At 41.6% G+C, this 17,402-nt stretch overlaps 1 protein-coding gene across 5 annotated transcripts in view; it reads left to right on the top strand.

Moving 5' to 3' along the window:
- Positions 1 to 261: 261 nt before the first annotated feature.
- Positions 262 to 17,402, top strand: part of LOC132818125 (serine/arginine-rich splicing factor 5-like) — a 34,048-nt gene continuing 16,907 nt past the window's right edge. For 2 of the 5 annotated variants that reach the window (XM_060828834.1, XM_060828837.1), the window contains exons 1-5: positions 262 to 370; positions 9,536 to 9,683; positions 9,797 to 9,867; positions 13,462 to 13,569; positions 15,107 to 15,176. In XM_060828834.1, coding sequence (XP_060684817.1) covers positions 9,561 to 9,683; positions 9,797 to 9,867; positions 13,462 to 13,569; positions 15,107 to 15,176 — 372 coding nt within the window. In that variant the 5' untranslated portion in view covers positions 262 to 370; positions 9,536 to 9,560. Of the gene's footprint in view, positions 371 to 9,535; positions 9,684 to 9,796; positions 9,868 to 13,461; positions 13,570 to 15,106; positions 15,177 to 15,467; positions 15,601 to 17,402 lie in introns of those variants that run through there. The other 3 variants (XM_060828838.1, XM_060828835.1, XM_060828836.1) reach the window with 3 other exon arrangements.

The following is a 17,402-nucleotide window of genomic DNA, read 5'->3' as shown; positions in this document are numbered from 1 at the left end:
CTCCCGGCCTGCAGGGGGCAGTGGGAGCGGTGGGCCCTCCCTGTCTGCGAGGGGCAGTGTGAACAATTCGCTCCTACCTGCCTGCAGTTTGAGCAGTATGTCCTCAAGGGGAGTGAGGGCCGGTCCTCCCGGCCTGCGGGGGGCAGTGTGAGCGGTGACCGTGAACAGTATAAGTCCCGGTTGGGTGGCGGGGAGAGGACGGTTGGCAGTGGGGTCCTCCTGACCTGCAGGGGGCAGTGTGAGTGGCGAGTGTGCCTCTGACGGAGAGAAGGCCTCACTTGTGTCACCATCACAGCGACCAGTTTCAGGAGGTGGCGGCTGGTTTCAGTGAAAAGGGCGAGAGGGACAGGGAGAGGAAACGGACAAGGAAGTGAGTGGGACAGCCAGCCAGCGGCGGGTTAACAGAGTGTGAGAAATGACAGTGACCTGGGAAATCTGAAATACAAACAGTCCTTGCTGTGAATGAGCAGCATTCTTCCCCCAATTCAAACCTCTTCCTGACCCCTGGGATATGTGAGGCCCAACTTCCCAGAATCTACCCCCCACCCACCTCCTCACACCCTCACCCTCACCACCCAACCCCCCCCTCCCCCCACAGCCCCCTAACCCTCACCACCCAACCCCCCCTCCCCCCACAGCCCCCTAACCCTCACCACCCAACCCCCCCTCCCCCCACAGCCCCCTAACCCTCACCACCCAACCCCCCCTCCCCCCACAGCCCCCTCACCCTCACCACCCAACCCCCCCTCCCCCCACAGCCCCCTCACCCTCACCACCCAACCCCCCTCCCCCCACAGCCCCCTCACCCTCACCACCCAACCCCCCCTCCCCCCACAGCACCCTCACCCTCACCACCCCACAGCCCCCTCACCCTCACCACCCAACCCACTGCCCCCTAACCCTGAGTCCCCCCTCACCCTTCCCGAACTCTCTGACTCCCCCCTACACCCCCTTCCCTCCTGACTACCCCCTCCTTTCCTCCCGATTACCTCCCTCCCTCCCTCCCTCCCTTCTGATTACCTCCCTCCCTCCCTTCTGATTACCCCCCTCCCTCCCTCCCTCCCTTCTGATTACCCCCCTCCCTCCCTTCTGATTACCCCCCTCCCTCCCTCCCTTCTGATTACCCCCCTCCCTCCCTCCCTTCTGATTACCCCCCTCCCTCCCTCCCTTCTGATTACCCCCCTCCCTCCCTCCCTTCTGATTACCCCCCTCCCTCCCTCCCTCCCTTCTGATTACCCCCCTCCCTCCCTCCCTTCTGATTACCTCCCTCCCTCCCTCTCTCCCTCCCTCCCTCCCTCCTTCTCTCCCTCCCTCCCTCCCTCCCTCCTTCTCTCCCTCCCTCCCTCCCTCCTTCTCTCCCTCCCTCCCTCCCTCCTTCTCTCCCTCCCTCCTTCCCTCCCTCCTTCCCTCCCTCCCTCCCTCCCTCCTTCTCTCCCTCCCTCCCTCCCTCCTCTCTCCCTCCCTCCCTCCCTCCTTCTCTCCCTCCCTCCCTCCCTCCCTCCCTCCCTCCTTCTCTCCCCCTCCCTCCCTCCCTCCCTCCTTCTCTCCCTCCTTCTCTCCCTCCTTCTCTCCCTCCTTCTCTCCCTCCTTCTCTCCCTCCTTCTCTCTCTCCCTCCCTCCCTCCTGATTACCTCCCTCCCTCCCTTCTGACTACCCCCCACCCCTTTGACTGCCCCTCTCCCTGCCCACCCCACTCCTCTCAGCCCCCTCCTCCATCCCCATGGCTCTGAGTCCCCGCTACAACCCATCCAACCTTTCCTCACTCCTCTGACCCCCCCCTTCCCTCCTCCTACTCTGAGCCTTTTTCTCCCACTCCCCCTTTTGAAATGAAGGGTTTAACTGTGTAACAAAAACAGTAACTACTGGAGGAAGTACGCAGGTTTGGCCGCATGTGTACAGAGAAAGCAGAGTCAATGTTTCAGGTTCAACAGCCCTCCTTCAGAACTCAATGTTTGCCTGCTTTATGTTGAAATTTATTTTGGCTCAGACGATATGGCTAGCTTTTAGCCCTTTGCTATAACTGTGTTGACCTAATGTAACATACTCAAATATGGTAATGAAGCTATCAAAATAATTCAAAAATAGTTGCAGAATTTTAAGATATCCAGTTGTCTTCTCTCATAATTATACATCATTGGATTCTTTTTTAACTTGCAATATCTGTTGCTAGTCTGCACAAGTATCCATTTTAGTCTGTGGTCATTTGTTGAATATGCTGTCTGTCTGTTCCTGTCATGTCCTTTTCACATACTCATTATTTTGTTCAATTTTACGTGCTTTTTGAAGTGTTCAGGCATAGTGAGTGGCTTTATGTTCCAATAAAAGACAGCAATTTTTAATTTATCAGAGGTGTGTTTCCTACGTTTACATTTTTCAATGAATTAAAGTTTACGATGGACAGAAGATGTGACGGAGGCTGGCAAAGGGTGCATTGAAGTAGTCCAGTCTGAACTGCAATCAACAATGCATTGAAGATGGTACATTTGCAGCAGATGAGCTGAGACAGGGATGGAATGCGGGATGTTGTGGAGGTGGGGCACTTTTAGTGCTGGTGCAGTTTCCATGCTTCCATGGCAATGATATAAATGCAAAAACATTGGCATTGATATAGGAGAGTGGAAATTGTGCAATAAATATGTCTTCATCTGCATAATGGATGCTGCACTTGGAGCATGTTTTATGGGGAGCAAAAAGGAAAAAAAACAATAAAAATGGACTTAGAAGTGACAATTAATATTTATGCCATGCAAGTACCAGGCAATGAGGTAAAAACCATGACTGCAGATGCTGGAAACCAGATTCCGGATTAGTGGTGCTGGAAAAGCACAGGAGTTCAGGCAGCATCCAAGAAGCAGAGAAATCGACTTTCGGGCAAAAGCCCTTCCTCGAAGGGCTTTTGCTTGAAACGTCGATTTCACTGCTCCTCGGATGCTGCCTGAACTGCTGTGCTCTTCCAGCACCACTAATCCAGAAGTACCAGGCAATGACCACGGCCATCAAGAATGAGTCTTAATCATTTCCCCTTGATGTTCAACAGCATTATGATGGTCACATCTCCTACCACCAATATTTTGGAAGTTACCATTGACTAGAAGCTGAACTGGGCTGAAAATGTGTTGCTGGTTAAAGCACAGCTGGTCAGGCAGCATCCAAGGAACAGGAAATTCGACGTTTCGGGCCAGAGCCCCTCATCAGGAGCAACACATTTTCAGCTCTGATCTCCAGCATCTGCAGACCTCACTTTTTACTAAAGCTGAACTGGACCAACTATTTAAATAGTGCCTGCAGGTCAGTGACTGAGACCTCTGTGATCAGTTACTCACCTCGTCTTCCCAACACATGTCCGCTGCCTACAAGGCACAAGTCAGGAGAATGACAGAATACTTTCCACTTGGCTGGGTGTGCAGCTGTAATAGCACTCAAGGTTCAACAGCATCCATAGAAAAGAAGTCTGTTCAATTGGTGTCCCATACATCACATTCTTTTTGGGCAGCTCCTGAAGGATAACTTTCTTCCTGTGTAGTGGTGTAGGGCCTGAAGTGACTAAACAGGCCATTGCTGCTTCTGTACATCCTGCTACATGTTGGGCAGCTTGTGCTTGCTGGAACTGGTGAGTGGGATGCTTGGATTTTTGCATGGTCCTTCCGCTGTTTGTGCCTAGCCTCCATGTGAGTCCATCGGGGATGATCACAATGATTGCCTCCTTTGCAGATACACCTTCTCAATTTTGGTTGGACTTGGGTTTGAGATTCCCACGAGTAAGTGGGAGTCTTGAAACTTTTTCAGGGATGCTTCTCCCCATCTGCCTGGCGTGATGAGGCTCAGAGTAGGGAGCTCATTTCAGAGTTTTTTGTCACACATGCAGATGATGTGGCCTGCTCCATACAATTAAGGACAATAATCATAGGGCCTGAGCCCTATGCCCTGCTGAGCACACATAAGGCTTGTCCCTGACCCAAGCACAGTTGGGACTACTAGAGCCATGGACCATCTGCCTGATGCAGATGATTAACTATAACTAGTGTCTCAATGCTAGGGATTTGGCCTGAGAGAACACTGATATTGGAGCGCCTCTCAGATCAATCGATTTGCAGAATTGTGTAGAGACATAGCTGGTGATATTTCTCAAGGAATTTGAGACATCTGTCCGTTTTCCATGCCTCTGAGCTCAGAAGGTCTCGGAACACACTGTTCTTTGTGTAGTCAAAAGCTGCACTGGCAGTCTGGAGGTGGTGTCTGCCCCTGCTAAGAGGAGGGTTTGCAAGATATGATCTACGCTGTCCAGTAGCTTACCTTGGATTTGACAGTCAAGGGACAGTGTTGCATGGTGTGATGGGCTTGTCGATGACTTCTGTGTTCCAGAGCCCATTCTCGCATGTGTCTCCATGAACACACCGATGATGACTTGGAGCTCGGTCCAAGTGTATGTGCACAAGGAACGTCTGTATACAGTCAGCAGACATGGGTATGGTTTCTGCTCTGAAGGCGAAGCTTCCTTTTTGTCCTATATGTTAGCTCTGCTCCAGCAGGAATATTCATGGATATGGATATTGCAAGGAAGAGAGCTGGTGCAATGACATAGTTTTGCCTGACCACAGTGTACACGCAAATTGGGATAGTGAGGGATCGATTGTAGCTTGCATCTGGATGTGTAGTAGGCTCTGATTAATAGAGACAGCACTGTGTTGCATCTACCAGATGCACTGAATATCTCACCAAGGCTTCAGTTGTCACCGTCCAAACCCATAATCTCTGTGATCCACCTACAAGTTCCCAAGCAAATTACTCACCATCCAGACTCATGTTTATTCCATAGACTTGTGTAGGGTGTGGGTGTCACTGGCAAGGCAGGCACTTTTGGCCTATCCCTCATTTCCCTGGATCTGGTTTATCTCCAGACCATTTCTAAAGATAGTTAAGTGCCGCATTGCTGTGGGTCTGGAGTCATATGTGGACCAGACCAGGTATGGATACTAGATTGACTGAAAGAACATTAGTGAGCTAGTTTTGTTTTTACAATAGTCAACAATTGTTGCCGTTAGACTATACTTGGAACAATGTCACCATTCCTTTAATATTGCTGGGTCAAAATTCTGGATGCTATCCCAAGCAGTACCTTGTAAAATAAAGGAATCGCCTTCTGGTAACTGGGGGAATGGCCATTTTGTCACATTGTTTTGTCCTGTCTTTTTTTTGTGGCTGCATTACAATTAATGTTCTTTCCTTAAAACTGTTATTGTGATCCCACATCTGCGCAATTGTGAAAGAAAACACAGCTTTGGCATTGTAGTAGCCTTGATGCATTCCCACATTTCTCTTCTAAGTAAACCTTAGTATTTTGTTGTTGATTTAGTCCACAGTATTATGTTATTATTGTAGTGGAAACTATGGAGGCCACACATTGGGCACCTAAGCAGTGGTGCTTATGAAAGATCTAGGTAGTCATTTCATCTGAGCATTGGTGTCAGGATCTAATTTAAACTTTGACACTTGTTTCCAGTTCTACTTGAATCCTATCCATGGATTCAGAGACACCAGTAAAAGGATATCACCAGGACTCTCTAAAAAATAAAAAGTGAGTTTATAGAACTGATGCTCAAACAGATAGAGAACTACTCCCCCTTTTATTATGCAACTCCATTGTTAACCACTCTGCCTCACTCAGTTTGATATGGCAGGCCAGCAGACTACCTATCTACATTCTCATTTCCATTCCATGGGTACCTGCCTCTTGGAACTGGTTGATTTCAAGCTTGCTTTGCCATATGGTAAGATCATGGCTGATCTGATTTTAACCTCATACATTCACAGTACCATAGACGTGACCTGGTAGTGTGAAGGTCTCCGTTTCCATCTTGCTGAGTCATCTTGCAGCATGACACACTGAGGGGGAATGTGCTGCAGTTTACATCCAAATTGTTTAGCTTGAGCCTGGACACACAAGTATCTATTTGAAATATGCAAAGGTACCAGAAGCTGTCGTACAAGTCTGCTGAAAACTTCAGTATTATGCTACCCAATTATTGTTCTTGTGTTATGGGAATTAACATAAGTGTTACCTCATCAGGTACGGATACCCTTTTTTAAAAAGCCCATTACTGCATCTGTGGGATATCATGAGGGCAACGCACATCTGGGTGAACAAAAGCAGCTGTTTATGAAGGAACAGTTCCCAGACATCACACTACTGCTATAGCATGGTGGTAAGCAGCAGCACCTGCTTCTAAAAGACACCAAGATCTTGTTTGCAGTTCCCTAGCTTAAAAGTAAAACTGACAGTCAAAAAATACTGTCAGTTTAGCCACAGAGCCCTCCTAATCTGGGGAAAAAAATACTGTATATCCAGTCATAAAGCATGGAAACAGACCCTTGGTCCAACCAGTCCATGCCGACCATATTCTCAAACTAAATTAGTTATCTTGTAGCTGTGCACTTTGCATCCAAATTGCTAAATGTGAGCCCAGAGGTACTTGTTCCTGAGACTGTAATGTATGTAGATAAAGGAGTGTAATAAAAGTTCATTTGAATCTTTCTGTACTATGTTCCTATGTCTCATTCATCTATTACAGAAACTAGATAATTATCACCAGAATACCCTGTTGAAGGTATAAAAAAAACATTTTCGACATCTATAGGAAATTGGGATGGCAGAACATATTTTGCAAAGTGTATCCAGGTTTAAAGAAACAGCCTGTAGGTATTATACTTTATCACATCACAGGTCAAGACAGCACTTCACCACCTTCTTAAGGGTGAGAAATACTGGCCTGGCTGTCACATTTCCATCTCAGGAATGATTTTTTTAAAAAAAAGTAGCTTGCATGCATGTCTTGTTGGTAAATAGGATATGGAATGATAGAGATTTCAAACTTGGATGAGATCTAATTGAAGAACTAGAAATACAGAAGAGCAACTTAGGGGCTGGGAAATGAAGCCTGAAACCAAAAAGGTGGAGGAAATTGGTTTGAATTTTTTTTCCCCCAGAGACACAAACTGATGAAACGAGACTCAAATTGATGAAAAGACGTTCATTGTAGTTCAAATCATTGTTTACTCTGCTGTGGCATTGAAACCCCTAAATACTGCTTAGGTCTAACTTGGATCAGCTTCTTCTGTTCCTTTTCTGTCAGCCTTGAAATGTTTCCTAATTGCTGTTTAAAGCTAATTTGTACTTATTCCAGATAGTGTTCATCTTTTAGAAAAATTATAACTGAATGCATGAACAGACTGCTAAATCATTTGCAACGGGTTTAAGTGGCAGTCTTATTAAAAGTAGAATTTAAAGTCAAAATATTCAAATTAGCTGATCATTTCTGCAGCGGTTTCAGCCTGCTATTAGAATATTGCTGACCAGAATAACTCCTAACATACAAGATTACTGTTTACAGTAAGATGCATTTTGTTTGGCAGAGGTAATGTAGCTAAATCAAGCCTGAGATTTGAATCATGCAGGTTTAGCTCTAGCTTTGAAGTTATGTTCGAAAGAGAAATAAATTATTTTAAATGTCAAAGTTATCTGGTGTGTCTAATGTAGTGATGTTTTTCCAGCTACCTCATGCAAGAGTACCTGAGTAGAGATGGAACTGTATTCACAAAGAGTGCGACTGGTGCAGATGGTCTTATGAATTCTTTTTTAAAAGCAATGTCTGCTCAAATTGTGCCAGTGTGGTGCATTGTAAAGTTAATTTTCTGTATTTTTGTTTTGTCATTTTACTCCATTGCCCAGCAGTTCTCTCTTAATGATTTATAGCAGCATCAAAATATATCAGTCACAAAGTATTATTTCAACTTGTATCATTGTAACAACCAATTGTTACCACTGGAGCTTCCATATCAGCTAAGCAAACTTCATAGTTGTCTCCATGGAAATATCTGCATTGACCTTATTTGCGATGCAAACTCCCAAATAAAAGCAAAGTACTGTAGATGCTAATGATCTGAAATAAAATGAGAATGTGCTTGAGAACTTCAGCGGGTCTGGCTACATTTGTGGAGCGAGAAGCAAGTCCAATATGGCTGTTTTTGGAACAGAAAGGGATTGGAAAATAATGATTTTGTCTTGTTGGGAACGGAGGAGCAAGTGAAATCCAAAAATAATTTTCCAGCCTTTTTAAGTCAGACCTTTAATGCCAGATCTGCTGAATCTCTCCAGCATTTTCTGTTTTATCTCAAACCAATTCTGAATTGTTTTGAACAACTATAAGGCGTAAGTTTTTGATTCTTGTTTTTTGCATTCCCCCACTAGCTCCAATATGACAGGTTACACCTGAATTCTTTCTTGGCTGGTTAATGAAACAGTGATGTGATGATTTTACGGCATGTCAGTAGGTTTTATCATTGAAAATCCAGTCATACAGCATGGAAACAGACCTTTGGTCCAACCAGTCCTTGCCAACCATGTTCTCAAACTAAACAAGTCCCGCTTGCCTGCACTTAGCTCATATCCCTCCAAATCTTTCCTATTCATGGACTTATCCAAAGGTCTTTTTAAACATTGTAACTGTACCTGCATCCACAACTTTCTCTGGCAGTTTATTACACACACTAACCACTCTGTGTAAAAAAAACTTAAGGCTATCCCATATGTCCTTTGTAAATCTTTCTTCTTTCACTTAATAATATGCCACACTAGTCTTGAACTCCCCATCCTCTGGTGAAACCCTTATATACGCCCCTTATACCTTTATAAACCTTTATAAAGGTCACCCCTCAACCTTCTACGCTCCAGTGAAAAACGACCCAGCGTTTCCAGTGTATTTTTATATCTCAAACTCTCCATTCCTGATGGCATCCTTCCCATAACAACAAGACACAGAACTGCATATAGTACTCCGGAAGAGGTCTTGTTAGTTGTGCTATTTTCCTTTCTCTCGAGTAGCTAGGCACAGATTTAGTTTGGATCTTATTAAGCCATTGTTGTCAATGTAGTGCTGGTTTTTAAACAGCATTAAACACAGGACAAAGATACTTAAATGGTTGTGCTTGGATATCCGTTAATGTGAAGAATAATAGAGGAGCCCTGCCTACAACAGTAGTAGACTCACCAACTTTATGGGCATTTAAGTGGTCATTGGATAAACATATGGATCATAATGGAATAGTTTAAGTTGGATGGGCTTCAGATTGATTTCACAGGTCGGCACAACATCCAGGGCCAAAGGGCCTGTAACACACTGTAATGTTCTGTGAAGTTTGGTCCTGTCTGGTTTAGGTGTTCATTATGTGTATTATGTTCATTACTGTAATGAATTTAGGGAACTAATAAAATGACAAAATTGCTTTATAAAATAGGATCCACATAAATTAGCAATTTAGTTTACAGGTAAATTTTAAAATGTAAAACAAGAATTACTGGAAACAGTTCGCAGGTTTGGCAGCATCTGTGGCAAGAAGGCAGAGTTAATGTTTTGGGTCACTGGAATTTAACACTGATTTTTTTTCTTAGTAAAATAACCATTTTACATTGTTTTAAATTTCTATTGCAAGAGTTATGTTCTATTTTGAATTTAATATTTTTAAATGCTTTATATAAAAGCAGGCTCACCCATCTCTAGCTTAAAATGAGGTGTCGTGTGTTCATTGGTCACTTAAGCCCTTATGCCCGAGAAAAGGACGTTGAGAGGTTTTTCAAGGGATATGGTCGCATTCGAGAAATCAACTTAAAAAATGGCTTTGGTTTTGTGGTAAGTGTAAAGTATTTTTTTTTAAGCCACTGGAGCTCACTGACTCTTAGCTCTTCTTTCTAACTATCTCTTTCTGCTAGAAAGGTAATTTGCAGCCAGTTATTCTGTTCCAGGAATTTGAGGATTACCGAGATGCTGATGATGCAGTCTATGAGTTGAATGGAAAAGAACTTTGCAATGAAAGGTAATCATTTGTGAGAATCAGCTTTACGACGAAGCTGGGTCATGCCTCACTGCAAAAAAGTTTGTAAACCTATTTACATTTTCTCTCCACATTATTTGTATCTATACTAATAATGATATTGTTGACTATAAAGCCTGAACCTCAGGGACCAGTACATATTCATTTGGTACATCAGTGGACGGAGTCCATATTTAATCTGTGCCGTTTCTGTTCAGTCATTTCTAATCCTTGGGCATGCTCCTGAGATCACCACTGTCACTGAAACAAGTCTTCAGCCAATTCAATTCAATCACTGATATCAAGAAATGGCTGGAGACACTGGATATTGCAAAAACTGTAGACCCTGGCAACAGTCCAACAGTTTTACTGAAGATTTGTGCTTCAGAACTAACCGAATTCTGTTCCAGTACAGTTTCAATACTGGCAATGAGGAAAATTGCCCAGGTATATCCTGGCTACAAATGTTGGACAAATCCAACCCGGCCAATTATCATCCCCATCTGTCCACTTTCACCCATCAGCAAACCGATGGAGGGGATCACAGACAGTACTAGCAGGAAATAATCTGCTCACTGATGGTCAGTCTGGGTTCTGTCAAGACTTCTTATCTTCTGATATTGTTACAACTTTGGTTTAAACATGGACAAAAGAGCTGAACTCCAGAGTTGAGATGATTGCTCTTGACATCAGGCAGCATTTGACTGAGAATTGTGTCAAGGACCCCTAGCAAAACTAGGGAAAACTTTGCTGGTTGGGGTCATATCTGGCAGAAAGGAAGATGGTTATGGTTATTTGGAGGTCAGGCACTTCAACTGCGGACATCACAACAAAAGTTCCCGAGGGTAGTATCCTATGTCCAACCATCTTCAACTGCCTTATCAATGACCTTCTCTGCACCACAGAGTCAGAAGCAGGAATGTTTACTGATGATTGCATAACATTAAGCAGTTTTCACCATTCCTGAGAAAGTGAAGTGGCCTGTGACCTTTTGCATCATTACCTGAATAATTCCAGGCTTGGACTGTTAAGTGAGAAGTAGCATCATCTTTACTTAAGCAGTAGGTCATGATCATCTCCAAAAAAACGTGAATCTAACCATCTTCATTTTACATGCAACAACATTACCATCACTGATCCATTAAAGTCAACAACCTGGGGATTAGCATTGTACAGAAGCTGAACTGGAAGAGCCATGTAAAACAGCAGGTCAGAGACTCTGAAATCTGCACCAATTAACTTACTTTCTGTCTGGATTAGAGTGCTGCTGGAAAAGCACAGCAGGTCAGGCAGCAACCGAGGAGCAAGATCATCAACGTTTTGGACAAAAGCCTTTCTGTCTGCAAATGCCAGTGCACCATTTAGAATGTACAAATCATGAGTGTGATGAAATAATTTTCACTTATCTGGGTGAGTTGATCTCTAACAACACTCGAGAAGCTCAACACATTCCAGGAAAAAGAGTAGCCTGTTTGGCACCCCATTCATCAGTTTGAGCATTGGCCCTGAGCACTGGTTGTTAAGAGACAAAGAGCTGACCTCCAGAGGTGACTACTTTTAAATTAGACAGTATTTGAGTGAGTAAGGCATCAAGGAGGTCTAGCAAAACTTGGGATAATCTTCTGCTGTTAAGACTCATACCTTGCTCAAAGGAAAATTAAGTGCGGCGTCTACAAAATGCACTTCTACAATTCACCAAGGCTCTTTGGACAGCTTCTTTCAAATTCATGTCTTCTTCCACCTAGAAAGACAACAGATGGATGGGAATGCAACCACTTGGAAGTTCCCTCTAAACCAGGCATTATTCTGATTGGAAATATATCTTCATTTCTTGACTGGTTCAAAATCCCGGACCCCCCATCTGAACAAATAATGCATGTACCTCCAATGAAAGGATTGTAGTAGTTCATGAAGGCAGCTCACCCCCACCTTTTTCCTGGGTAATTAGGAATGGCAATAAATCCTGGTATAGCCAGCATCACTCCCATTCCATGAGCAAAGTAGGAAAAAAATGTATAATGGACAATATATATTACAGCGTGCCAGACCCAGAATTTGTTTTGTGTGAGTGTTCATTTAGTATATAAATTCATGTACTGGTCCAAAGAAAAAACTAAATATCTTTCATTGTTTTACCCTTGAAAGGTTCTTTGAAATCCACCTATCTCCACCATAACTTTCTGAAGAAGGAAAGACTTCTTTTTTTAAAATAAATAAACTCACCTTTGTTTTTAAAACAATGGGCCAGTTGCATCTTTTCCATTAATTTTAGCCAATGGGGAGCAGGAACATGGCTAAACTTTGCAAAGTTGATGTGATTTTGGAATGCATAGCCTCACTCTAGATTTTTCTCCTGCTTCATGAAACTTTTACCTATGACTTATGCAGTTTTATAAGTGAAATGATCTTGGCAGCTCCTTCCCTTTCTCTTTTAAGCACTTTTTCTATTTGCTTAGTGATTTTTACATAACTGGTCTGGTCTGGTGTTGAGGTCCAAACTCTAATGTTAAAATTACTGTTTCTAAGTAGTTATATTTTTGAGACTGTTTGACTGTATCACTGACTTTCTCAAGTTGAGGTGCAGTCCAATTATTTACATTAAGCAATGTGCCAAATCACTCTTATTTCTTAGGGTTGGGGAAGGCTGTTACATTTTATTTTGTGGACAGTAATGCTGATTCTAGTTTGAACCCGTGATCTCATGCTGTCCCGTATCTGAAGCTTTATTTTTCTCTCCAATGCTCTGATCACAATCAACATACTCACTTTGTTGTTCCAATAACGACTAGCTGAGAGATGCAGAAACTTCTGGCACAGCAGTGGCTGAAAAGTCTGGCCTTGTTTATTTCTAGCAATTAACATTTCTTCAAAGTATCGTTGCAACTTTAAGGACCAAGGTAGTGACTGGAATAGAGTATTAATGATAATTTCAGTTTCTTTCATCTGTTCGCCACCAAAAATATTACTTCTGACAAATGACTGCAGAAAAGCTATGTGAATTTCAAAAGTTTTGCCACATCATTGAAGCAAATTCAGTAATAAATGGATTGGATTAATTATGGAAAACAGTTGCTGACTTATGAAGACAGAAAGGCAGAACATGATAAATAAAAGAGCCAATATTAGTGTAATGGACCAAATGGCCTCTGCATTACTACATGATTCTATGTCCGTGTTCATAGTTCTTACAAGAAAGAACAGTGCTTTTTCAAATTTTGATGATTATGATTGCTTACACTTTGACACTGAGTGCATTTTTTTTATACTGAATCCATTGATATCTAAAGTTTGCTGTGGAAAGTCAGATTCTGGGTCGAACACAGAATGCCAGTGTTCATGTGCCTGTTAATCCCTTTTAGAAGGGTTGTCAGGCTGTGACCTGGCCAAAGCATTTGGTCAGAAATCCCTGTGGAATTACACTTTCTAACACTCATGCCAGATAATAACAAATACTTGTGAACCCTACACAGGCAGGAGGTACTATATGCAGGAGGGGAGGGGATATGAAGGAAGTGGATGGTGTAACTTATTTTTTCTTTCTTGATGATTACATAGTTTGCAAGGATACATATTCACCCATCTGCGTCATCTTCATAGGGTTACAATTGAATATGCTCGATCACGATCAAGAGGAGGTTGGCACAGAAGCAGCAGATTCCCACCACGCTTCAGTTATCGCAGATCAATTGGTGGAGGAGAAGAAAGGTAAAATCATCATGATGTCCTTTGTAATAACAACGTTCATGCTTTTGGAAACTAAATGGACAGGTTGATATTAAATGCTTGTTTGGAAAACTAAAGGTATCACTTGAGCTTTGATATGCAAAGTTTAAGGCTGCTCTTATTGAAAATGTTTGAATACATTAGAAACATGCAACAGTGAGCAGGAAAAATACTCTGGATAATAAAATGAGAGAGTGTTTGGTATGTAAGTGAAATAGATGTAGGATAGATGTTTCTGAAGTTTAAAGCCATGCTTAGCTCAGTGGACCAAGACAACGATAAAAATGAATTTAGGACATTCTTTATTGTGAAAGAATTTTCACTCTGCACCATTAGTGTTGACTAGCTGACTGTGTGAATCAAACAAATGTGAGATACTTTAATGATTTCTATAGCACCATTAGAGAATACTAAAGGTAACATTATTTTTGTGTATGTTTTGGTGATAATTGAATCTGTTTGTCTAACATCAAACGGCAGGAATGTAGCTAACCACTGTCTTAGCAGAATTTCTGCGTTTGACCAAACATAAAAGAATTTTTCCAAAAGGAATATTTCTTTTTGCTAAAGTATTTTACCACATCAATTTAAACCTTTTTGAAATATCTTTTTGAAAAAATATCTTTTGAAAAATGGTATTTACAAAGATCCTGCTCTTTTCTGCCTCTTGTTTGAGGAGTTTTTCTTTCAGAAACTATTCTTTTTAGGAAGCATTTGCACTACAACTTAAAGGTTATCCTTTTTGAGGAAAAATGGGAGGTAGCTCCAGTGGAGCATAAGTACCGACATGGACTGGTTGGGCCAAAGTCTTTCTATGCCATATATATTATGCTATGTAAATGCATATATTTACATACGTAACTTGTCCCAATGTAGTCCTCCACTTTTAACATGTCCAATTGGTAGACTTCTTTTTTTTTCCTCTCAGTTTTCTCTCTTCCTCACTTGAATGCACTGCTCCTTTGCTGTATGTTATCTGCATGGGTCAGCCACTTTCCAGTATCTTACTCATGCAATATTCATAGACTGCTTGGATTTGGGAAACATCCAATCAATCCATCATGGTATTCACACACACACTTAGAGCTTCCAGTAATATCTCAAGAATAATAACATTGGTAATTTATCTTTCCGCAATCCAACCCCACTCCCAATCCTGCTGAACTACACCAATTTTGCTGCCCCTGTTGAAATCAAATTACCCAGGACAGTATCAGCGGTGCCACTAAAGCAGCAAAAAGTCCATAACATTACTAAAAGTTTCCTGAAATGTACATAACAGCAATTTACAACCAATTCTTGTGAATGAAGAAAGAACTGTTAGGAGAGCTCTTAAAAGTGGATCTGAATGTGAAAGGCTAGAAAATCATTCTTCCTGCTTGAATTTGAGTATGTACAATTATCTGCTGTGCAAATGATGCAAATAGACAGCTGTTCATCTCTGAGCCTCAATTGTTCAAGTGCAGTCAGTACAACACTGGTTTAAAGAATACAATAAAACATTCTGTTTCGTTTTTAGAGGTGGCCGTCCAGTTCACACTGAATACAGAATTATTGTGGAAAATCTGTCCTCCAGGGTTAGTTGGCAGGTGAGCTCTGTGGCTTATTTTTAAAACTCTGTTATTGTATGATATCTTGCTGACCGTTTGAATCAACGTATTCATATACCTGATGTGTGCAAATGAAGTACAATGTCAGCCTGATCTTGAGTGCCATAGCTTAAATATGGATTCCATTGTATCTACCAGAATCCATAACTCGTGTATTGGTTATGGCTCTGGTTCTGTTTTGAAGAATGTGCTTTGAGTTTAATGCTTTTGCCAAACATCCCTTGCCAGAAACCTAACCAGCTGATGCCAGATAACTTGTTTTCCTGTTAGGTCCCCATCTGCTACCTCTTGCCAACACATTTCCTCCTTCAACTTGGAAAATGACATGGTCTGTGTAGACATCTCCATGGCCAGCATCCGTTCACTTCGTGATCAGACAACTGGACGTGTGCACTTTAGTACGGTGGGTCAGTTCCTGCCTGTTCTTACTGTTCCCTCTGAGATGGAGTGCTCTGCAGCTACACAGTGGCCCATCTAGCAGACTGGGGATGAAACTCTCGATCATCGATTTTGAGAGTTCGGTGCTAAATCATTCCAAGTTACAGAGCCACTAAATATCATTTCATAAGTGATTTAATTGTTTTTAAGCCTATGTTAGGAAATACAATGCATACTGAATATTAATTGTATTAACTGAGCTACTTTTACAAAACAAATGCAATGGAAAAGATGTTAACATTTTGTAACTGTGCATATTTAATATACAACAGGGATCCAACATGAACTTTTTCATGATTTGGTATTTCACTTACCTAAATTTAATCTTGTATGACCTTGAATATGCATCTTTAACTGTAAAGGTTGCACAAAACAAGCTTAAACACTAAATATGAGATGTGATATAAATTCAAAGACATTATTATTGTAGTGAATTCACGATCTCTTCCTAAGTTTTTGCTAGAAATATTGTTTAGTAGCTGGTCGCCACCAGGGTAAATGCAGATACAAAATGCTGAATGCAGCAAACAGTCTCAGGTTCTTTCTGGATGTTGGACCAGGTGTACTCCACCTAAGATTGCCAAGCAATGATAAAAAGATACTTATCTGCAGAGCAATGTGGTGAGTCAGCAAAAATTACTGTTGAGCCCTGTTGTAAATTTAATTCGTAGTTAGAGGAGCATAGTGATAATTTGACATTGCTTAGTTACACTCAGAATCTTAATTAAATATGTGGTATAGTCTCACTACCATGTTTTCAAGTGGCTAAATAGAGTACTATTAAAATTCATCCACTAAATTGAATAAATTAATTGGCTTGTTCCAATTTAAAGTATATGTACTACAAATTGTGCATTGAAAGAAGGCAAAATATGCTCTTAACGAGTGAATTGTTCTGTAACAACAAATAGAAAAGTACTTTTCTATATGTTGCTGGTTTCAATGAGCGGTAGTATTGTGAATGTGTGCTTAATGTAGCTGGTCAGTTTTATAAAATAGCTGCTTATTTATTTTGGATTATCATAGAACAGTTTTGTTTGATATTATGTGAAGAAATGCTTTTACCATGGTCAAAGTTTTTCTTGAGCATTTTACGTTACTAGTTAGATAATGTGACCGTCACCCATATTGATATCTCCTGAAGTTTCACTGAGGTACTTTGTTCCTGAATTCCATCATAATCAGAATCGCTTGCTTTGGTGCAACAGGACAGGCCTTTTATTTAGTGGCAAGTGTTTGTTTCTATAGATAATCTGCATTAATCTTGAAATCTCTTTTCAAATAATCTTAAATAGAAACGTAATAGGTCTTTGAGATATCGTCCGTATAGCTTTTGTAAATACTTTAGTGGTTTCTGTTGGTCATGTTTCTTGTTTGACTTTAATAATTCATGTCAACAATGATAAATGTTGTTTGGGAACTCTGAACAAAATAACAATAGGTTATGTTTCACCTATTGCCAGCTCGGAATATCAGATATTACTTTCACTGCTGAGTCAGAAGATGCTGTCTTCAAGCCCTACTCCAGGATTTAGGAGCATCATCTCACTCAGCCTCAAGTGCACGAATGAGAAAGTTGTAATGTTAGGGCAGCACATAGATAAGCTACAAAAATAAGGCTCAGTCTATTCAACAAGATATTGAACAATCTTTTTATTTAAAGAGTCCTTCCAGTATCTTGACTAATATTGGTTCCTCAATCAACAAAACTACCTGGTTCTTAAAATAATTTGCTGTTTGTGTGACGTAGCACATTGGTGGCTGCAT

Source organism: Hemiscyllium ocellatum, chromosome 8, assembly GCF_020745735.1.
Source record: "Hemiscyllium ocellatum isolate sHemOce1 chromosome 8, sHemOce1.pat.X.cur, whole genome shotgun sequence".
NCBI classification, from domain to species: Eukaryota; Metazoa; Chordata; class Chondrichthyes; order Orectolobiformes; family Hemiscylliidae; genus Hemiscyllium; species Hemiscyllium ocellatum.
Note: the sequence above shows the minus strand (reverse complement) of the source record. Positions and strands in the feature narration are given on the sequence as shown.